We start from the raw sequence: 24026 nt of genomic DNA, 5'->3' as shown, positions 1-24026 counted from the left end.
TAGAATTATTATGAAATTCTTCAAAACTGGATAAAGTTGCAAACTATTTTGTAGTTAAAAAATCATAAAATCTTTTCTTTTCGTTTTTGTGTATTGAAATATTTAAAAATGTATAAAATTCTTCACAAATAGTTCATACTTAAAATATGTTATTTTCACAGTATTTGAGTTTTATAAAAGAAGGATAGAAATTGAGTAACTTCTTTTAGTTATGACAAAATAGTGGTCTTTTCTGATATAGTTCCTTTCTAGTTCTGTTAACAAAATTTAAAATATACAATGATTCCTAAATATATTACCTAATTGATATACCTACCTATATTATAGAAGTCTCACATATAGACTCAATTTTACATGTGACGAATCTGATGAAAAACAAAGATATTTTTTTTCTAATTTTACAGATTTTGAAGTTAAGACTGAAGACTGACAGTATAATGTGTATAATGTATCTTCTGTAAAAAAAATATAGTTAAAATATCAAATACTAAGCCAGTAAATATAGTTATTAAAATCTAATTAATTATAAGTACTTAATATTTATATGCTTACAATATTATATATTTGTATACAAAATATTATCCGTATAAATTATAGGCACATTAAGTTCAAAATAACATTGCTGTTCAATTACAATATTTATAATAATATATAGGTAATACGTAAATGTATATCTTTATTGTGTTGAACGAATAAAGAAAATATTTCAAAATAAATTGAACTATGTAATATCTTATATCTGTTATTAGTGATTTTGATTTATATATTAGTACCTATTCGTGTATTACTCTACAAAACTCGATTGATTCTACAAAATTGTGTTGAGTATAACTAGCTACTATATGTAGGTATATAGGTAGCGTTATTCGTATTATACATTATTATTATTTATAAAAATAAAAAAAGTAGTATTGTAGTAAACCAGCATATTATTATAAGTTTAAGTCAGTATCACGGGATAATATAGCAGCATTATGAATATTTATGACGATATGCGTTGTATTCGTGTGCACGAACTGCATTTTAGTATTTATATTATTTGAATTCAAATAGGTAATTAATGTATGTACCATTAAACCCATGTGTTTAGTTTATAAATGTATGTATTTAATATTTTTATCTAGTTGGTACACGTGAAAGTGAAACATAGGTACTACTTATTGCATGATTTAATACACATTGTAGACCTTGACATTGAAGAACCTCTCCTATGAATAAAAATGTTTTGGCGTGAGTATAAAAACAAAATATATACATCGTTTGAAAATATTCGTTCAATCGATTACCTAATTCGTAAGATAGGTAAACCGATTGGCAAACATATAATTATTATTAAAATATATACAAAGTGGATAGGTAATTTAATATATCCACCTCGAATATAATATGTAGTATAAATACGAGTACCTATGTCTTAATGATCAATTTTTTTTATGTAGGACAATCGGCAAAGATATTTTTTATTTTATTTTACAGGCATACAGCTATGAGACTAATTCCAGCAAGGGTTAAAAATTAAAAAATAACATCGTTAGGTATAACACATATTTCACATATTTTAAGTAGGTATAGTAGATATAGGTATTACATATCATATCTAATATCTATACTCAGTAATACGCGTACAATTGTAAATAGGACCTATGTTCTATACATAACCATCAAGTTTAAATTTCGAAGGGAAGGTAATGGTCCAGGTAGAGCCCTAAGTTACAATATTAAAGGGAAGGCAACTATTAACTGGAGAACTGATTTCATATTTTTAGATATATAAATAGGTATTGACAGTTGTATACAATTTATAAACTAATGTATTTTTTTTCTTTAAAAGTCATATTAGAATAAGCTTGTTTGTAGGTAGGTATAATATACCTATATATTTACTATAAAACTATAAAATTGTTTGTACATAATTACTTAACCGGGTAGAATACTATCAAAAACATTAAAGGAAGCAAAAACTAAACATATAAAATACATGGAAAAATGGAAATTTTTACTCAAAATCAGATTTCAACAAAATTAATGTTCTTGTTGTATCGATACCTATTCAAAAATTAATAACCGTTTATGCATAGGTACTTGATGTTCAACTAAGTGTTTATAATAGAATATAATAATACATGCTATAATTAGTACGTAATTAAGTAGATATAGCTAAAATAGGTAATTATTAATTACCTATCTACCTACTTACTATTAATTAATGTTGTCTCGTTTTTTTTTTTCATTGAAGAAATTATTAGAATAGTTAATCGTCTTTTGATTATTATTCTTATTATTCAAAATCATAGTTATGGCTACGACACGGTTGAACAAATCTGTCGGCGTAGGTATCAAAAGAAATTTATATACAAAAGAAAACGATTGAGCATAAAAAACTACAACGTTACCATTTTCAATTTTGAACTACCTATGTCCTATACTATATACAAAAAAATGTATTTAAATAATTATAATAATGCAAAAAATTGGAGTTGTAGGACATCCCCCACCTAAAAAAAAAACAAATGTTTCGATGCTGACATTTGCCTCCCATTTTTCAAATTTTTTTTAATGAATTAAGTAGATAGCGAAATACCCTAATTTTAAACCTTGAAATATACATTTATAATTTATTATATTTATGAAAAAAAATGTATATTTTATTTAAAAAAATAATTTCTTATACAGTCATATTTCATAAATCTGTTTGATAATAAATAATAATTATAATAAGAGTTATAAAAATAATAAAATCAAAATACGGTGTACAGAGTTTCAATCACATTACATTTATTTAAACATGAGAAAATTATTGCCAAACATTTATTATTGGTACACCTCCATCTTAAAAAATTATCTTTTTTTCGTTCTCTAATTAATTTATATTTGTATACTAGGGCAGTAGGGCCAATCTTTGCGTCTTTCTGATAAAATATTTGTCGTATTATGTAGATCAGCGACCAGCGTTTCTCATTTTCTCAACGTGGGGATCGCGATCATCTTAACTAGGGATCATGTAAGTCAAAAATATAAAATTAACTTATTTATTTGAATAAAAAAAATAATTATACCCTTAACAATTATAAATAAGGTACTAATAAATTGATATTCAAAATGGCATATTTCGTTTGGTTTCATTGGTTAATGTTATTAATGATATGATATTTTTATTGTTCAAATTTGTACTTGATATAGATAAGGGATAATGAAGTGATCGATCATATTTTTACCTATTTTGAGGGTCAATACACTATAAAGGTTGAGAAAAGCTCGTCTAGATCCATATAAAAAAAATCGAAATTAGATGAAATGAAAATATAATGAAACTCGCTATGTGACACGACTGAGTGATCGAACACTGATTATTTTAATGGTAATTTTGAAATTATAACTTAATTATCTCATATTTGCCCCTATGTTTAATACCTCAATAACAATACATAACGTAGATATTAACCGATAAAGCCAGGCTTGGTTAATAATAATACGTGAAAATAAAAAGTTACAACATTTTGGCAACTTGAATGAAGTAACATCGCATAATATTATATATTCTATTCTCAAATTTCTCAATAGGTATGATACTATTAATTAGTTTTATCAGTATTTAATTATCAATGTTACAAAATTAAAATATTGTTAGAAATATCTAGGATTATCTATTGAATTAGGTATATGCACTGATACACCTAAATTTATTAACTAGAAATTTCATAGATTTTAAAAGTAAATCAGTAGGTACCATAGACATAAATACATCAAAATAATGCATTATTAAATTTAATATGCCAATGTATTTTACTATACTTTATACATAATAGTTATATAAATATACACACTTCTAAGCGTCATGATATTTATAACAAAACGTTACAATGTTAATATTCTTATATTATATATTATATTATAATAAAAATAATTAGCACCGTGGTATAACATATAATTTTATGAAATTGTTTAGTAAAACAAATGTACCACTTTCAAATTTACATTTTTAATTATATTTGTTACAGAAAAAATGTAACAGCAAAACTAATAACATTTCTACTTTTATCATTAGCATCAGTTTTATAAGTAAAAAATGTATATTTTTATGTATGTAAAAAAAAATATGTATTATTACATTCTTATAGGAATTTTAATTATAGGCAACACAACATACATGTTTTCTATAGACTAAACAAAATATATAACTTAAATTAAATTTAGGTAAATTACTTAGTTTAATTTTTGGAGTTAAAAAATATAATATCATCAGCAGCGATAGATGTAGTCGTTCGAGTGGTACCAGATTCGTCTTTCAATTCTCCATATATCAATCTCCCACTAATGTGCACACGTTGTCCTTTTTGTAGGTAATTATATACAGTGTCACGTAATCCAGGTCTGAATACAACAATACGGTGCCAGTCAGTTTTTTGAGTGCTTTCTAAAAATAATTATAATCAAAATATTAAAAAGGTGATGAAACAAATATATATATATTAATTGTATTGCCTTCATTATTGTTGATGTAATTTTGATGTGTAGCCAATGAAAATACAACAACAGGATGTTCTTCAGTACCACGTTTTTGTGGATCTGCACCAACTCGACCCAAAAGTGTGACTTTATTTATCGCTATTTAAATAAATCACAAAACATTGTAAACATTATAATAAATATACAGTAATAAAGATAAGAATAAGAAAACAAAACAATATGTTATATTTGATTTAAATTTAATAGTAAACTAACTCTTTTCAATTTTGATGGGCTGTGGTGCTTCTTGTGTATAATTATTGCGAGATAGTTGCTTTGTAAGATTACTCTTTAATATACTAGATAAAATCTGAAAAAAAAAATTAGTTTACAACAAAAATAAATGTGAGTTAACCAATTCTATATATATTTATAACTTATGAATGTAATTTGTATTGGTTCTAACTATGCAAATGTAAAATCTGATTAAATAAAAGTAAATATTGAATAGACAATAAATGATACAAAGTCTAGCGATTGAGTAGGTAATCATATTTATTTTATAATTAAAGCTGATATTCTTTTGCTTGTGCTTTCTTTGCTGCATATTGATTGACCAGGTTTAAATTTGTTATTAACTAAAATTGTATCTAAATCAAGATATCCATTAAAATGTTATAAAAGCACACTAGATACCTACTATATCAGTAAATTTATTAGGTACTTCAAAACTTAGGATTTCTAAATAATGTTTGTTCTTGGCAATAATATTCAAGATATTATAATTTAAATAGATTATTTAAAAATATATATATTTCTGGGTACTTAATATAATAATAAATAAAAAATTTAAAAATATAAAATCTATATTTACTTTAGTTATAAATTATAATATTAAAATAAATGTTTATCCACTATTAAAATGAGTATTTATATATTATGTTTTATTTAAAAACAACTTTTAAATTAATATAAGCAAAATTTGAGAATACATATCAAATTAAAACCATCAAGTTACTATTGTAAAGTATACAGTAGTCATTAATAATAACCATTTTGACGAAAGAACAACAGAACACATAAACAATAGATGTAAATGTTAATTTTTAAGACAAAATTTGAATTTACATAATGTCAAAACTATTAATACCGTTGTTCTATGTAAATACTTCCTCCCTCCACATCTCGACCATATTACACCATAGAGAAATGTTACACATTCATAGTAGATTAGTAGATAACTAAAATAATAATAAAATTTAAGAACTACTTAAAATTAAACTGATAATGCCATTTTCAACTTCCAATAAGAAAACAAAATTTAAAGTTTTAAATGAAACACGTTTATAATTAAATTGTTTTACCTTTGATTTTAACATTTTTCTTTTTGTATTGTATGTGCTTATTACTGAAAAGTGTTCTTCTTGATGTTAAACAACAGTTATCAGCTGCAATACAAACAACAAAAATAAATTATATTTATTTGTCAAGTAACTAAATGTTTAAATAAAGAAATGCGCGATTAACTAGAAAATATTAACAAATAATAATATATTTTCCAGATTCAAAATAATTATTATTTAATATTTACCAATATTATATTATACGTTTGTGTATTTTATAGTTTGTCACTTATAGTTAATATAAGTTATAACGAGCAACGACGTTGAATTATTTGCATAGAAATTATACTTTTCACTTTCCAGTTATCTCGTTTTTACTTTTATTTGGCGCACTTTAAACAAAATATGCTTTGATTTGTAATATTTGTATTCACGATAATGCGGTTATTCCTGTTATTTTAAGGTTATGGCGCCAAACGCAGTCATTATCGAAAACCAGAAATTTGCTATTTGAAAACTAGATTAAAACATTTAAAACTTTATTCTTTAAAGTTAATGTTTAAGTAATCAACTTTCAACACGATTATCGAAAGATCGACAGGACTCATGACTTTATGATTATTTTTAAGATGTATAACCATTTAAAAAAAGATAGTCGGTTTTGCACTTTTTTACCGGTACCGAAGATCTGTATGCAAACGCACACACCGCCGACTTGATAACAGCTGTTAAATTGTCCTATAGAACTATCTGTAGGCCGATATTAGGCGGACCGGTCAAAAATCTAAATTTTTGGATACCCACCAATTTCTGTACATTTGTCGTTTATATTTATATAATATACGTTAATTCTTCTTAAATTGTTGTAGTCCCGTTTTAACGAATATCCGTTTGAATAAAATGTAGTTCACTAAACCAGCGGTGCATGTTCTATCATATTTTATTATCTTATCGATTTGATTTTGTTTTTTTTTCTACAACCACAAATATACGCCATTCCGTAAAATTATTAAATAATTTTAATTTGATCAACCTTGAATTACGTGTACAATAAAGGCAGGTATATATTTTTTTAACAGCTTTATATTCATTAAATTATTATTTTTACTACATTACAGTTCACAGAATTGTGTAAGTCGTGTTCATTCGTAATTGTGTGCTTCAACATTTCTGCTTAAAAATAATATTAATATTCAAAACTTTGATGCCTATTAATAAATTATAATTCTTATTAAATGTTTCTATGCTAGTATTTTTACAAGGTATGTATAAGGGAAAAAAACTAACTTACTGTATATGATTGTTATAATATAGGTAAAAGTATTTACTTACAATCAGCTATTTGTTTATATTACTAGTAAAGCACCAAATAAAATCAGTACTAATTACTTAAATCATTAGATTATTATTAATTTTTTAAATTCGTTACTCGACAATATTCTGTAGTTTGGAATGTGATCTAAGTAAATTGTAATATACAATTCCCAACATTTATTTAACTAATTATTATGTAGGTAATAGGAGTCAATAATTGTCACTTATATTATATATGCTTTGTAAACAATTTTATTAATTTCCTATTTCAATAATTTATATTTGACTTAAAAATATGTAATTATTCACGCTCATATTGAACATACTGTGACTACAAAATGTTATTTAAAATTTGTAAAATTATACTGTTTTACCTATACTTCAAGGTCATAAATTTTAATTTATTTAATATAGACAAAAAACTTGAAAGCCAATTTTTAATATAATAGCTTGCCCACTAATGCTGCATAATATAATTACATAATATGTAGTATACTATAGTGTCTACTCAATACAAATTTTTTTTGTAAATTATTAATTATTATATTAATATACATAATTAATTTTAATGAATGTTAAATGTTAATTAAAATTATATTTAATAGATAATATTCAATATAAACTTGTTGATTAATCTAGTTATAAGTTTAATAATAATTTGTTTTTTTAGGGGTTTTTTTATTTTTATTAATTTAAAATTCTTTAGCTGGAGTACATTATATCTATTTTATAAGTTGATTCACTTACCATTTTTTTCCATAACACATCTGACTTAGAATTTCTAATTGTACTTGGTGACTATAATTTCAAATTTTTGAAATGCTTTATTCTACTAACAGAGTACCTCGTAGAGATCCAATCTTCTGTTTAGGAAAAACAAGCCCCTCATTTTCTAAAAATGCTGACATTAAAATTGATATTCGAACGAGTAGTTCTTGAGTTATTTAACGTAACATAGTAAGAATAATAAATTGGTGATAATGGGTTTAGAAGATATGGGAGTTATGGTAATTTTAAAATGTTAATAATTTGTAAGAAGGGTCCAGGAGTAAAAAATACTAGATAGCTGTATTACATTTTATTTTATATTTTTCTTTAACCATTTTTAAGGACTAATATCAATAATATAATATTATTATACTTGTTTACTTAAACTACTAATTCAAATCTGTGCAAAAAGTTTTATTTGAAAAACAGATGTTAGTATTCTCACAGAACACTCATTGAGTTGTAAAAAAAATTGAAGATAGAAAAAAATGGTTTTAAGTAGATAAATTTTAAAATTCCAAAAATTAGAATTTGTATTAATTCATTATTAAAGAAAAAAATGGATGTGAGCATGCTAAAAAATCTAAATTATTCTTTATAATAAGTAATTATTTGTTTTTAAAGATTAAGAATATATTAAGAAAATTATTTATATAATTAATATTATCTACTGAATTTTGTAGATTTTATGTGATTTGACTAAAATTTAAGGTATGTTATTCGTTATTTGTTTTTCACAAATTTGTTTGTTTGTATTTTATAGAGTATACTATTCCAAATTTGTATCACTAAGTCACAATGGGTATTCTTGATGATCTTGTAAGTATTTAGTGAATAATAAAAGTTATATTATGAACATCAAAAATATTGTATTATTTTAGTTCAATTCTTAGTTTTTAAATAATTTATCCAAATAATTTTAGAATAACTCATTAAAAATTGACTTGAAAGTTGATATATTTAAATTTAAATATAAATAAATAAATATATTAATTTATTTAAATTTTACCATTCTTATATAATTTTCCTTTTTTTTATTTTATTTTATTTCTCAACTTTTTTATTAATCTAACATATAGAATAACATCTATTCAGAATTTCAGAAATTTAGATAATGAACATTACTTACCTTTAACCTACTTCTATTATTAGATTTTCCAATTTATTATTTTCGATAAACCTATTTTACATTAAATTGTGTCTCCTTTTAATAAATTTAGACCTTGTGTAATTCTTCCATGAAAATAAACATAACCTTCAACAACTTTTACTTTTGATATTTGTGTAATAAAAATTGATAACATTTCCTTATTCATCAATAATGCTCTAATTTTTCACAATTTTTTTACTTCAATTACCAAATTTAACATTACTTTGACGATACGATTTTTTTAATTTTTACTTTTTTGTATAAAAAAAATGAGTTCTTTTTCAGTTAAAAATTTTTTGACCACATTTTCGGTAAAATAAATTTTAATTAAATTTTCTTTTTTATATTTTAAAAATCTTGTCGATTTAAATTATATTTTATAATTTTTATTACTTTAAAATAAATATTTTAATCTTAATATATTTACTATCATTATTATTTATTTTTTAGAGTGTCTCTTCAGTGTTAGTTGGACTTGGAATTGTTGTAACTACCGGTTTTGCTATATCAGCATTTGTAGCCAATTTCCAAAAGAAAAGCCAGAAAAAAAGAACTTTAGTGGATTCAAATACAAAGATTCCATTGCCACTTATTCAAAAACATATTATTAGTCATGACACACGAAGATTTAGATTTGAATTGCCATCCAAAAATCATATTCTTGGTAATGTTTATTATGTACTTACATTTTTAGACATTTTTGCACATTTTTCATTATAATTTAATTTGAATTTTTTTTAATGATGATATATTCAATATTAATTGATTATTATAAATTAATGATATTTATTGAAATAATTATTAATGATATAATGATTATAAAAAAAATTTACAGGTTTACCTATCGGGCAACACATACATTTATCAGCAAGAATAAACGAGGAATTAGTTGCTCGTGCTTACACCCCAGTCAGTAGTGACAATGATGTCGGATATATGGATTTGGTTATTAAGGTAAACTACTATTGTGCACCATTTTATACACATTAACAAAAGACTATCATATTTTTTTTAGGTTTATTTTAGAGATCAAAATCCCAAATTCCCTGATGGTGGTAAATTAACACAATATCTTGAGAAAATGGAAATCGGAGACACAATTGATGTCCGAGGACCTTCAGGTCGTCTCATTTATCATGGTCGTGGAGATTTTGAAATTAAGGCTGTTAAAAGAATAGATCCTTCTCATAACCTTTATGCTAAAAAATTATCAATGATTGCTGGTAAAATTACTAATGTTATTAATATTTATTATTTAATAAATAACTATTCCCATGTTACAATATTAATTTGTTCCCATGGCGTATGTCAGGTGGTACTGGTATTACGCCAATGTTGCAGTTAATTAGACAAGTCACTAGAGATCCTAAAGATGAAACCAAATTGTCATTACTTTTTGCTAATCAGACTGAAGAAGATATATTATTAAGAGATGAATTAGAAGAAGCTGTTAAAAATTATCCAGATAGGATCAAAGTCTGGTATACAGTTGATAGACCTACTGATGGTAAATAATTAATTAAACTATAATATTATTTTTCATACTATATACTCTGTCCAGTAAAAGAATTTGTTTTTTCACAATTTTTGATTTTGCGTATTCTTTGACAACATTGCCATTAAGGATAATGCCACTATAGAAAGGTCTCATTGGGATACGCATAAGAATCAATTTGTTAGTTCATAATTTTTTTTGCTAAACAGAGTATCTATTGGTGATTTATTATACTTTGAACTTACTTTTAATAAAATATATTAATTATTAGGGTGGAAATACAGTGTTGGATTTATATCATCTGACATGATATCAGAACATCTATATCCACCAGCTCAAGATACATTGGTATTGATGTGTGGACCTCCTCCAATGATAAACTTTGCATGTATTCCAAATCTTGATAAACTTGGATATGATGCTAAGTTACGATTTTCTTATTAAAAACAAAAAATAAAAAATGTTTTTCATTTATATTAGACCGTCCGTAACAGTTTTTGAGGTGTATTTGTTGATTCACATTTTGTAATAGATTTTGATCATTGAACGGGTATTTGGTATTAAAAAACATTAAAAACCCTTTTATAATGTTGCTAATAAATTGGTGTTAGCATTTAATTTATTTACAAATTGTTTAATCTAGCTAAGCATAATACAATATATTTATATAAAATTTCTTCAATATATCTATTTTAGAATGTACTTCAAAACATAAATATTTTGAAATTCCTGTTTTGGCTTACACCAAAAATGTATATATTCTTATATTATATATTGTATGTGATGTGTTTTAATAAAATGTTTCATTTTAAGAAATTAACTGTTTATTGATACATAGTGAGATTGTGAGAAAATAAAACAATGTGAATGAATTCTAAAAGATTACTGAGATATTATGCTTAAATAAACTGCTTTAAGGTTTATATACAGAAAAATTATAGATAAGAATTCTTTATTATATCAATGACATCACAAGGTTAATGGATTCAGTGTGTTGAACATTATGTCTAGCCAATTCAATCAAAATGGGTTTATTTAATGATGTGTGGGTACAGAGGTGGTTAGTATATTAAAGTAATTTTTAATAATTTATGTTTTAAGTTAATTACAATTGAAAGGTAGTACACACTATGCAACATTGTGTCTCGTATAGTTATGTGTATCAAGAATATCAAAGTATCAACTATACCGTTTATCGAATATTTGATTTATCTCAACACGAATAATCAGCTTTTATTTTATGATAATATGTTACAGTAAATTCTGATTTACAAATACCAGAAATATAATAACAATTAACATTCTTCAATTAATAAGGACATCATTCAACACAGCTCTTAAACAAAGTAGACATAAAAGACATAGGGAACATTAAATAACTATAAAACCTATTCTTTGGTGAGTGGCATTATTTTAAATTTTTAAGAGGCCAGCTAAAATAAATCACAATATTATACACGATTTCATTGAGGTGTGATTTACAGCTATGAAAAAACTATTAGCTACTTACTATTGTTTATAATTAGGATCAGAGTAAACATATTATTTATTTTCAAGAAGAGTTAATTTCTCAACCAACAAAAAATATCAACACATTAACAGTGCAAGCCGAAGTTTTGACATAGTAAGAAACAATAAAACTTAATAAAAATAAATATTGTTGAATATCATTTATAATTATTGAAAATATTAACAATGAATGAAAAACATATATATTATAATAAATACAAAAATAGTATACAAATAACAATATTGTTTAAGACACTTAATAAGACGTTATAATATAAAAAGTTAAAAAAATATTTTAGTATCTCTTATGAATATAATATTATATAATACTTAAAAATGATTAATGTATGTACAAAACATACAATATTAAAATTTACATAATATACAAGTTTATTCCGAACACTTGAGTTCAACTTGGGAATCAATTTGAAATATTTTAACAATTATTGATCATCAATGAATTCATTTATAAATTAAACATATTATAATTCTAAAGTGAATACAGTAAGGCATGCCACACTTTTAAATTAATAATAATATTGAGTATCCTTATTCCTTTTATATTAAACACTGTTAAAATGTATAACTATTGGTTGTAACATAAAATAATTATTACACAACAAAAATATACTTTTTCAACTGCTATACTGTACATTTATTAGGTACTAAAAAAATTATTCAACCTATGTACTATAACTCATTTATTTTTTTAATGAATGAGTCATGCCAAGTGTTAATTATAATAAAAAAATTAATATTAAAAATGAGATACTTTAGGAGCAGACAGGAAACCTGGCCGATTTGATGGTGGCAGTTTTACGGTGGATTTTAGTGTAGACGTTTGTGCTTTAGACTGTTTTGAAGCCATGAAGGATGTTCCAACTTTTTTCTTTGGGCTAAATTTTTTTTAATATAAAGTATATTATTATAATTAATGCTTTATGTATGTTAATAGTTTAATTTGCTATAACTTAACAACATGTTTATCAATAGGTCAGATCATAGGCACCAAATTTAAAAAAAAGTATAACAGGTGTTTGTGTTCTTAGAACTTTCCATATAAATTATAAAATATTAATCATTATCAGTGTAAGGTGCTTATTAAGACTTCTCTCTATAGTTGAAAATAAAAGTATACAATAAATATTAATTTGAGTGAACAATCTTCAATATTTCTAACAGATGCCAAGCACCTTTCAAAAATGTCAACTGATGCTCGTGTATGGTGTGTATGAGTCAGGTAAGCAATAAAATTATGTGCATGCATTTTACTTTTTAGTGAAAAATAAAATCCATATCATCAAATGACCAATAGAGCGATAAACAATTTATAAAATGTATCTACTATATAGCATTTATTGTATATATTGTATATATTTAGATAAAATATGATTAATTTATAAAACATATAATTATATAACATGTATACATACTTTTTACTTTTTCCTCTTTTAAACCTTTTATTTCCTCCTTTATTTGAATAATATGTTTTTCTTTTACTCTTGTTGTTTACCACGCCAGTGGCCATATCGTCAAAGTATGGACAATCTGTACTAGTTTTAAGCCAATCTCCTCCTTCCTCTTCAATATTATTTAGTTCATTTTCATCGCACTCTGCAACTATAAGTCAATAATAATTGTTCTTAGTATTATATATTTTAAAATTCAAGTTATAATTTTTTTTTTTTTTTTACGTGTTCATTAAGATAAAAGTAAAAGACAAACAGCTTATGGTAAAATGGTAATTAAAAAAAAAATGAACTTGGTAATGCCACAAATACTGGAGATGAGTGCACATAATATGATATTCTCCAATTAAAGATAAAAATTATTTTACCAAATTTATTTGCAGCTGCTTCCTGGGTAATTTCTAACAACTGTCTGCCATATTTTTCAAAATTGGCTTTAGTTACTCCAACGATTTTTAACATTTCTTCTTCAGTTTCTGGTAAAGAGTGAGACATCTCTTGAATTGCCTGAAAAGTATATAATATATTGAAACTAAATTCATAAAATGATGAATAAATAATTACATATTTTAACCATTCAAATCATTGTTGAATATAGTCGCATACACATAAGTTTCTAAAGGGTTATAAATTATATCAAAATTGATATGTATTATAAATGTCTTATAACAACTTATGAAAATTTTTGTACCGTGAAACCAAAGAAATAACCAAACCCCCCTTCAACTTGTATAAGTTTTAGTTGAATACTAAAAGAAATAATCTTATTTTTGATACATTAATTCATAATTACTAACTTGAATAGTCATAACTGCATTAGTGTTCACATTTAATGAAGCAGCTAAACCACGACAAACGTCCATCAAATTTTCGTAACATTTCTCTTGGATTTCCTTAAGAACGTTATTAACTGGTGTGTTTGTATGTTTACTTGTTGTTTCAATATTTAATTTATTCTTTGAAGCTGATGCCAATTTTAACTAATAACATATTTTATAAGTATCATAAGTCATCAATAATCATGTATTTAAATTACTTTTATTGATCCTCGAATGAGTTTGTCTGCTTCTGGACCAACTCTGACAAACGCATTAATAATATCTACTTTAGAAGCAACCATTTCTTCTCTCAAATAACCTTCCAAGACTAATTTATGCATCAAACGTTCTGCATCAAATCTATCCCATTGTTTTCCACGTCCATGTAAACTCAATTTATCATGATCTAAGTCACAAATTATAAATATATAAATAAATATTATATTTAATTTTAAATAAAATTAAAAAATATTATTAAAATGGATATTATAAAATAAAACTCACTGTTTGATTTGATCTTTTGATTTGAACTACCTTTAAATATATCAATAATATGTATTAAAGTAAAATTATTGTTCCAACTACCACCTCCTGAACCACATAATTCTTTAACTGTTTTAACTATTTCAATACTATCTTCTGTGACATCAATATATTTAAATGCCGCCTAAGTATATTTTAAATAAATTATAATAATCAAATTTAATTAATCAAAAAAACTTTTTGGTATAAGCAATAATTACCTTATTTCGACAATTATCACATGCTGTTTCTTTATTTGAAATACATTTATTATCATCAAATGTTTCACCAAAATAGTTAAGTTGCAAAGTTCGCCTGCAATCTGCTTTATTTTCACAGTATGATACAATTCTAAAAAGATTTTGCATATGTACTTTTTTTGATTCGAAATTACCACTGTCGTCCACTAAAAATATATATATATAAATTCAAAATATCAGTCAGAAGTCTAATAATGTATAATATACTAATTTTTTTTTAATTTAAAGTAAAGGCTTCAAAAACACGGGTTATTAGCAATATATACCTTTTATATTAATAAAATGTTTATTAGTGTAAAACAGACCAAAACTACTATAATTACTATAATAATGATGATTTAAAATTACTTTTAACGATTTAATTTAATATAACATTACATTTATTGTTTACATGGTGATTCATTAAGCTAGTTCACCTCATTTTTTATTTAATAATGAATTTATTCAAATTCTGCTTTTTGAAATGTTTAAATATATATACCATATTTCATTTTCTTGAGATATCTTTACTACTTAGGATACAAACTTTTGTTTCACAAATGAAAACTTTAATACTATACATTTTATTGAATAATTGTTTTGTCATTAAAAAAAATAAAAGTATATATCTCCACAGAACACTTCATAATCAGTATAATAAATCTTAAGTATTTGAAAATATAATTTTTAAGAATATTAAAAAATTCAAAAAAATTGATTATGAATAATTGTATTGTTGAAAAAGAAAAAGGGGTAGGGTGAACATACTTGGTGAATTACCCTATATGAGGGCATACCCAAAAGAAACCAAACTATCTTTATACAAAGTTATTTATGAAATTTTCTATAAAATACATTTAATCTCCTTCAAAGTACTCTCCATAGGAGTTTATTTTTTAATTTAAGTTGTTATTAACTACTAGTATAAACTATTATAGCTCATCAATTTAAACAATACAGATCAACTCTCCATTGGAATCAATACACTTTTCCAATGTCCAATCTTTCAATTAACAGTTAGAAATATTTTTTTAATTCATCTAATGTGATGCTAGATAGTATATTTGTTGTTTTTTTCTTTACTTCAGCAACATTCGTAAAGCATTTTCTTTTCATTTGGGGTAATAAAAATAAGTCATTAAGGCCAAGATTCAGTAAATAGTGTGGGTGGAGCACAGTGGTCATACCATTTTTGGTTAAAAACTGGCCCATATAAGAAAAAGTGTAGTGAGCGGAATCATTGTCAAATTTTGCTGCCACCTTTCTCATCCTCAAATCACTTAAAATCCGTTGTACTGAACTCTAAGTAATTCCAAATTTTTCTGCTACTTTGTCGATGATCTGCCGTTAATCTTCCAAAATGATTGTATGAAATTTATTTACATTTTAGTCAGTTCAGATTGTCGAAGAATGTCCAGAGAAAGGTTGATTGTTAAATGACATGTCCTCAATCTTAAATCGAGAAAACCACTCAAACACTTGAGTTTTCGTCCTAATGGATCATTTTCAATATTTCAAGTGCTTTAGTACCCATTTTCTCGAGCAAGAAGTACAACTTCACAGCCTCACCATGTTCATGTAAATCAGCCATTAAAAAACCATCAAGTTCGCAAAACAACAATCACAGAAAAAATCACACCAACTGAAACAACTTTCTGCAGTGATGGCAGATAGCATTATGATTAGTTTCTCTAAGAAGGTTCTCTGTACGCCTTATAAGTGAAAACCCAGCCCCCACTATATCAGTTTGGTTTCTTTTGGGTATATCCTCGTATATAGCCAAAACACATTACTTAGTAAAATCTAACTCAGTAATAAAATTAAGAAAAAATTATTAAATACTTACATTCAATAAGTTTTCGAATGCGATGCATATCTTGATAATTATAATAAAGTAAACAATGAGATGTTTTTCCATCACGTCCAGCTCTCCCAGATTCTTGATAATAACCTTCAATAGACTTGGGTAGAGAATAATGAAAAACGTAACGCACATCTGGTTTATCTATTCCCATACCAAATGCGATTGTAGCACAAACCAACTGAAAAATAGAATGATTACATAGTTTTTGTGGTAAACAAGATTAATTGTTTAAATTAATTTTTATTATTTTGATAATTTATGAATAATAGTAAGAAATAAGTACATTGACTTTGTTTGTGATCCATTTCATTTGAACATCATTACGTTTAGAATCGGTTAGACCAGCATGATAGCTAATTGCTTTAATTCCTTCATTACACATAAATGTCGCTGTATTATCACATTCGTTTCTTGACAAACAATAAATTATGCCAGACAGGTTTTTATATTTTTCTTTAATGAGATTAGCTATTTCTATCATAGCAGATTTTCCTTTCTTAGGAACAACTTTATAAAGCAAATTGGGCCTATTAAAACTAGATAAAAATCTGAAAACAATAATTTATACATAATACATACGAAAAAAATGTTCCTCACAAAAGTAGGTTGTAGATTATTTTTAAAGTATAATTATTGAAAAAATATATGCATTACAATTTTGTTCCGCTGATCTGTAGCTGGTGAAGTACATCTTCACGGACACGAGGTGTTGCAGTAGCAGTTAGAGCCATAATTGGAACATCTGGATATTTTTTCCTGAATTCTCCTAAACGTTTATAGTCTGGTCTAAAAATCAATTGAGTTTTTAATTAACAATCAAGTACAATTTTTTATTTATACAAACCGAAAATCATGTCCCCAATGAGAAACACAATGAGCTTCATCAATAACTAAACGGGCTAATTTTCCACGACAATGCAAATTGTTTAAAATTTGTCCTAATTTCATACTAGCAGCAATTTTTTCCGGCGTGACATACAACATTTTCAAACCTTTTCATCAATGTTTAAGTAATATACTATCACAAATAATAATAATAATAATGTAAATTCAATTACCTGGTTCAGACATACATAACTTTGTGAAAATCGAGTTTTCTTCTTCGTGAGGCATATTACCCAACAAGTGGGCTGTTGGAATCTAAAAAAAACATGGTAAATAAAATAATTTAAACCAGTAAAAATAATATTTACATCTAATGATTTCAATTTTTCCGTCTGATCAATGACTAAAGATTTCAAAGGTGAAATAACAAGTGTAACCCCTTTAGATATTACTGCGGGTAATTGATAACATAATGACTTTCCGCCACCAGTAGGCATTAATACAAAACAGTCGTGACCAAGTAAAGCTGCATTAATAGTTTCCAATTGATTAGGGCGAAAATCATGGAGACCAAAAGTTGATCTAAATACCTGTAAAATACACAATGATAGTATTTTATAAACTAAATACATAATAGTATAGTAAAACTTTAATCAATAAACCTACAGTAAATAATTCTCTTGAATGAGGATAATTTGTTTTGCTGAATTCTCCTTTAGAAACGGGTATGTTTGAGAATGACGTTTTTTTCAGACTACAGTTTGATGTTAGTTGAGAAGTATTCCCAAAAGAAATATTATTGGCTAATATTCAAAAATAAAACAAATTCGAGTTAATGAATTGATTTAAAAATACTACCATTCTTGATTTATTACCTTTTTCGCAACTAGACTGGCATGATATTTTTTTTGTCTCAAAATTATTAAATGTATTTGGATTATTATCATTAACTGAACGACTTTGAACATCAGATATAGAATATGAATCAAAATTATTGTCATTAACAATACAGTCCAATTCATTCACACTTAGACGTTCTCGAGAATAAATATCTGTATTAGTATTATTTTGAAAATTTGAATGACTGTCAAACCATTTATTAGAATTACTATTGTTAACCACATTAGTATGATTATATGATGTATTCAATCTAGAATTATCAGTATTAGTTGATCCATATTTTGGAGAATTGAATGTTTGTTTTTCATTTTGAAAATCGGTTGATGTGTCAAATCCATTTAAAAATGTTTTAGATTTATTTTCATGATTACACAAATTATTGTTATTACTTGAAGTGGTTGGTTTTGAATTGTCATTCATTAAACGTGTCTTACCAATTTTTATTTTATTTTTTATTTTTTGTCGCATTCTTTTTAGCTCAACCAAAACTGAAGGGCTTTTAAGACTAGGAATAGAAAATACAATATTATCGGGTATGTTTAAGATTATATTATACACCTCTTCTAACATATCTAATTCTAAATTTTTCAAGTTCACCAAATGATTTTCTAAATTTGTAATTGGCATCTAAAATAAAAAAAAATTAATAATTTTAGATTAATGCATTTTTTCAGTTGTTATCTATTGTTTGACAATATTGTACTACTATCTAGGTTCTAAAATATCTAATACTAAATACATATTTTACACAAATATAAAATAACTAAAGTGTCATTATTTTTCTAGAAGTGTTTATCTAAATATTTTTGTCAATACTTACATCAGAAATTGTTTGGCATAAAATAGAATTACTGTTTAGATCATTAAGCCAAATGCCCAATTCTGTTGACTGATTTTCTAAAATCAAAACATAAATAATATAAAGATTACAAAACACATTGTATAACGAAAAAAAAATAAAAACAAACAAGAATAAAATAAACACAAACCTGTATTACTAATAACTTCTTCACGATTTTTTGGTGTCTTATCGAAACTTACATCCTTAAGATTGATTGTTGATACTGAAGAAAGTGACAATTTTTTTTTAAATTTATTTGGAGTTGAAAATTGTGTTTTTGTTACTATTGATGGACTTTTGGATACATCAAAATTAATGTTATCACTATCTTTAGATATCTAAATGGAAATACATAAATTTTATTTTAAAAAATACTTACTATTTTGCTAATGTTTTTAAATATCAAACAATATGAGATGATTTAATTAAATGATTAAACAATGTTTAATTTTAGGTAATCTAAAAAAAAAACCATCTCCAACATTTTAAAAGTAGCAATGTAATAAATAATAACATAGTGTTCATTTAAATTTTAACTAAGTATACAATACTTAGATAGGATTAGAATAAAAACTATAATAGATAGGTTAAAAGAAGAATCTTAAAAATATCTTTGTATATAATTACTGAAATAAAAAATTAGTTCTATAACAAAATAATAGACGCATAAAAAAAGGATCTGTATATATTTTTTACTTACATTATCTGGATTAGACGATATTGTTTTTTCTGGACTATAAATAATACTGACATCATCATTATCATCATCATCATCGTCAACAAAACAGTTGTTTATTTTATTCTTTTGAATGTCTTTTGGAAGTTCTTACACAAAAAAAACAAACAATTTAAAATGCTTACTTAATATTATTTTATTTGTTTATTTTTTTTATAATAGTTAAACTATTTTTATCAAAAGAGTATAACAAATTATTAAACATTAAATCAAGTTTTAAATAGATACATAAAATATATTTTAACTGTTTGGTTTTCAATAAAAAAATTATTATTAATGATTTTATCTCTAAAATAAACAAATTTAAATTTGAATTTTAAATTATCATCATTCAAAATGCAATAAGTATTACTTAATATATTATATGAATGGTATTAAACATTTATTTAATGCAAAATAAATTATTTTAATATACTCTGGGTATTATTACAAACTAACTAAATTGTTCAATTTCACTTACCTTTTTGATCATATTTAGTTTGATTGACTTTTACATTTTCTTCATCACTATCTATCAGACTTACTATGGATGAATTAGGTTTACTGAAATAAATTAAATGTGTACATATTTTTTTTTTTTTTTTTAAATAATTTTTATTAAGTATTTATTTTATTATACTCCTACAAAAATTGCATACAAGAATAATGTTTTAGTAAATTAATAATATGTATAATATGCTAAAAAAATATACCATATTTTTATCATTAAAATTTATTTTATAATATTTTATTAATTTATTATAGATTTTTAAAGACTAATGAGATAATATATAATAGATATACACACAATATCAGTTCTTATATAATCCGTTTTGGTACAATTTAACTGTTTTATTTTGTTAATCTAACATTATTTCTAGAGTTCTACCTTCTACCAGTATAAAAAACTAAGCCTTGTTAAGTATTAACCTAATAAATTATATAATGCTACCAACCAAATTTAAAGGGTAGATAGAAGACTAAAAGAAATTTATAGGACTTAAATAATATTGGGTAATTTGATTTTTTAACACTGATTTGCAGATTCGCCCATTGTTAAACTAACAACACAGCAAACTGCATAACAAGTATAAGGCTGTTTACACTTTCTAAGGTAAAATGGAGTATGAATTCATATCATATGTATCATTAAATAGGTATTAATAATTTACATTTTCATTAATAAACATAAGTTTAAAACAGTTATTGTCACAAAGTGTAAGCTTCATTTAATCACTAAATCTTAAATAAAATCTTTGTTTTTAAGGCTTTCAACTCAGTAATTATTTTTATGCAACTATTCAAATCATAGGTACTTAAGTGATAAAAACTATTCTTACCATTGATTTCTTTCCGATTCGAGTTTAACATTAGTAGAACCAAGACGTTTTAAAACATTACTTGGTTTTTTTAAAAAAAATTCCATATTTTTGACTAATTACGAATAAGTAAATTGAATTCAATAGTCTTATACATTGGTCGTTAAATAATTTATTGTGATTTGAACAAATTCGAAATAATTGAACACAAATATAGGTACAACACTAAACGTTTTATAACTTCCAAATTCTAAAATTTATATTGAAAATTGAAAAAATATATTGATAGAATTTTATGGTTTCAATTGACAAAGATTATTTTTTTATCACTTAAGTATATTTTGGCGCCAAGATATTCGAAATTGATAACAGTAATAGATTTTTATAATTTTTTATTAGATAAGACTTGTCGTCCCACTTAATATAAACTTACATAGGCATACACTTTATTATAAGTTATAACCATTATCATAACGATACCACGGCTATATAGCCATTAGCCTTGTCAATACCTACACGACAAAGATAATATTCTCTATATTTTCACCCACAGAATAGCATTCCATAAAGTTCTAAGGTTAAGAAACTGATGGAAACTCTAGAATCATCAATCAAAGTAAAATTATGTATTTATGTCGTACATACAACCTTCGGCAGCATGCGTCATCGCTAACGGTGTCGAAGTTTGAAAACTAAATATTTTATTTTTTATACAAATAAGATACAACCTATATATTATATTTTAATATAAATCTATTACAGGTATCTATATTGTATATAGAGTTATTCATATTCCTCGATCGCCACGGTCAGCCTTTAATAGCGAGTTAACAAGAAAAACGCAGCAAACAGTTTTAAAAAAAAATTCTTTAAGTTATTGAATAAGGCGGCTATTTTTGTTATTTATATTTTTTATTATTTGGTACAATACCTTTAAAATAATTTTTATAAAAGTTATAGAGTTTTATTTTTATGCATAAGAGAATAAAAATGGAGTTGGCGTCCCTTTATTCCAATGCTACGCTCTTTATGGTAGGTAATCTATATATTCTAGTTGTATATTAATATATTATATAATATATGTATATCTTTTCCACGTCATTTTTCAAACAGTTTTCCCAGTGACTACGCACTTTCGTAAGCTGTTTCTTCTTTTTAATCTCTCTTAGTCTCTTAAAAGTCATTATTTTTTTAACAACTGATTTATGTACTCAAAAATACGAAATAAAATCAAAAATTATTTGTAGAAAACAATTATAATTTGTATATTTTAACGAACAACAAACAACAAAATGTGTATGAAAAAAATTAATTAATTTTTTGAAAGAAAAAAAAACATAGGCCAAAGCGCCTTGAAAAACATTAAGCATTGCTGATAATATATCATAAATTCATAATGAATAAAGATATATATATACGAAAAGGTACGTATTTTTAACGCAAAACGGTCGGGGCGGAATCGTTGCCCACGCCGGTACCATCACTGGTCACTATTTTTTTTATTTTTTTTTTTATAATCGCCGTCCATCGTCGTTCCGCGCTACATAAAATCAGCATCGCATCGCCGACCGAGCTCGTGGTGCCCACGAATCCACCGTCATCACGTGCAGGTGGTCGGAGAACGTGCCCGGGTGACTTACCGCCAGGCACCGTCCGTACTCTTTCTTATAATCCTTCCAGGTTCTGTGTCGCCGTCGTCCTGAAAGATGTCTTTGGCAAAGAGGATGAAAGGGTAGTTTCTGCGAAGCCGTCTCAACGTACGCAGCACAAGCGCACACGTCTGCCATTACAATGGGACGATGTCAAAGTATAGATTTGGTGTCCTCTTTATGATGATAATAACCAGTGGCTTATTTTCAATTTTTTTTGTAGGTTGGGGGGGGGGTGTCTAAATATTAAGTATAAGTTTATAACATTATTAATGGGTATATGTTGTACAATGCGCCGCATTATAGTATTATGCAATATCAATAGTCTGTATTAGGTATATTCTTTATATTTTATAACTGTAATACACATTTAATATAGGTATATGTATTATAATCAAAAGACAATTTTTTTTTTAGAAATATTGTTAAAAAATTGTTTTTCTGGGTTAAGCTATTATGATGACATGCTATTCATAACAGCAATTATACAAATTTCAACACACATTTAGTGTTTTATATCAATTTTTATTAATATTAATATTTTAGAAACGGTCAATATATAGATGTTTTTTCTTATGAGTTGTTCTTGAAAATGTCACATTTTATTGTGTCTGAATATCTTAGATAAAAAATGTTTCTATTTGTGTTATACATTTATATGTAAAATAAGAAAATTATAATTCATTAGTACTTAGTAGATACATAGTATTATAATAATATCTTGTATCAATGAATTAGGTATGAAACTGATAGTGGTTTTCAAACTTTTCTACTTGGAACACTTTTTAGAAAACAGCTGGTATAAATATATTTAAAATCATAAACCAAATATTTGTATAC

General features: G+C 25.0%; 3 protein-coding genes across 8 annotated transcripts; 1 reads left to right on the top strand and 2 right to left on the bottom strand.

The window, feature by feature from the left end:
- Nucleotides 1-4101: 4101 nt before the first annotated feature.
- Nucleotides 4102-6416, bottom strand: LOC114124644 (single-stranded DNA-binding protein, mitochondrial). The gene is made up of 5 exons (XM_027987960.2): nucleotides 6038-6416; nucleotides 5811-5894; nucleotides 4723-4816; nucleotides 4483-4605; nucleotides 4102-4414 (listed from the first exon to the last, which is right to left on the bottom strand). Exons 2-5 carry the CDS (start codon nucleotides 5823-5825, stop codon nucleotides 4209-4211), a joined length of 438 nt encoding a protein of 145 aa, XP_027843761.1. The 5' UTR covers nucleotides 5826-5894; nucleotides 6038-6416; the 3' UTR covers nucleotides 4102-4208.
- On the top strand, nucleotides 5918-11332 carry LOC114124642 (NADH-cytochrome b5 reductase 2). Of its 5 annotated transcripts, none has more exons than XM_050205260.1 (7): nucleotides 5918-5936; nucleotides 8635-8690; nucleotides 9472-9685; nucleotides 9857-9975; nucleotides 10037-10244; nucleotides 10334-10528; nucleotides 10788-11332. In XM_050205260.1, exons 2-7 carry the CDS (start codon nucleotides 8670-8672, stop codon nucleotides 10958-10960), a joined length of 930 nt encoding a protein of 309 aa, XP_050061217.1. In that variant the 5' UTR covers nucleotides 5918-5936; nucleotides 8635-8669; the 3' UTR covers nucleotides 10961-11332. The 5 variants fall into 5 exon arrangements, with proteins under 5 accessions (XP_050061217.1, XP_027843759.1, XP_027843760.1 ...); XM_027987958.2 differs by lacking the exon at nucleotides 5918-5936 and adding an exon at nucleotides 6545-6845; XM_027987959.2 differs by lacking the exon at nucleotides 5918-5936 and adding an exon at nucleotides 6545-6849.
- A 955-nt stretch (nucleotides 11333-12287) lies between these two features.
- LOC114124653 (recQ-like DNA helicase Blm) lies at nucleotides 12288-21828 on the bottom strand. 2 transcript variants are annotated; one of them, XM_050205229.1, is made up of 20 exons: nucleotides 21559-21828; nucleotides 20700-20782; nucleotides 20204-20328; nucleotides 19652-19841; nucleotides 19483-19559; nucleotides 18638-19289; nucleotides 18429-18565; nucleotides 18131-18352; nucleotides 17996-18077; nucleotides 17782-17929; nucleotides 17592-17723; nucleotides 17221-17485; nucleotides 16920-17115; nucleotides 15056-15240; nucleotides 14817-14979; nucleotides 14531-14718; nucleotides 14292-14474; nucleotides 13863-14001; nucleotides 13459-13645; nucleotides 12288-12921 (listed from the first exon to the last, which is right to left on the bottom strand). In XM_050205229.1, the coding sequence occupies exons 1-20, from the start codon at nucleotides 21642-21644 to the stop codon at nucleotides 12783-12785; spliced, it is 3579 nt and encodes a 1192-aa protein (XP_050061186.1). In that variant the 5' UTR covers nucleotides 21645-21828; the 3' UTR covers nucleotides 12288-12782. The 2 variants fall into 2 exon arrangements, with proteins under 2 accessions (XP_050061186.1, XP_027843768.2); XM_027987967.2 differs by having other exon boundaries at nucleotides 20204-20316.
- Between the last annotated feature and the right edge of the window lie 2198 nt (nucleotides 21829-24026).

This window comes from Aphis gossypii, chromosome 1 (assembly GCF_020184175.1).
Source record: "Aphis gossypii isolate Hap1 chromosome 1, ASM2018417v2, whole genome shotgun sequence".
NCBI lineage: Eukaryota > Metazoa > Arthropoda > Insecta > Hemiptera > Aphididae > Aphis > Aphis gossypii.
The sequence above is the reverse complement of the archived record's forward strand: the minus strand, read 5'-3'. Positions and strand labels throughout refer to the sequence as shown.

Bases quoted from the DNA above. Each gene is read 5' to 3' on its own strand.
- LOC114124644 (XM_027987960.2), bottom strand. The intron at 4,606-4,722 runs GTTAGTTTACTA...TTATTTAAATAG, and splicing joins GCCCATCAAAATTGAAAAGA to CGATAAATAAAGTCACACTT. The intron at 4,415-4,482 runs GCAATACAATTA...AATTATTTTTAG, and splicing joins TTACATCAACAATAATGAAG to AAAGCACTCAAAAAACTGAC.
- LOC114124642 (XM_027987957.2), top strand. From the start codon at position 9,291: ATGAGTTCTTTTTCAGTTAAAAATTTTTTGACCACATTTTCG. The intron at 9,686-9,856 runs GTAATGTTTATT...AAAAATTTACAG, and splicing joins ATCCAAAAATCATATTCTTG to GTTTACCTATCGGGCAACAC. The intron at 9,976-10,036 runs GTAAACTACTAT...TATTTTTTTTAG, and splicing joins ATATGGATTTGGTTATTAAG to GTTTATTTTAGAGATCAAAA.
- LOC114124653 (XM_050205229.1), bottom strand. From the start codon at position 21,644: ATGGAATTTTTTTTAAAAAAACCAAGTAATGTTTTAAAACGTCTTGGT. The intron at 14,002-14,291 runs GTTAGTAATTAT...TATACTTTTCAG, and splicing joins ATGCAGTTATGACTATTCAA to GCAATTCAAGAGATGTCTCA. The intron at 12,922-13,458 runs GTATGTATACAT...AAAAAAATTTAG, and splicing joins AAAAGAGGAAAAAGTAAAAA to CCCAAAGAAAAAAGTTGGAA.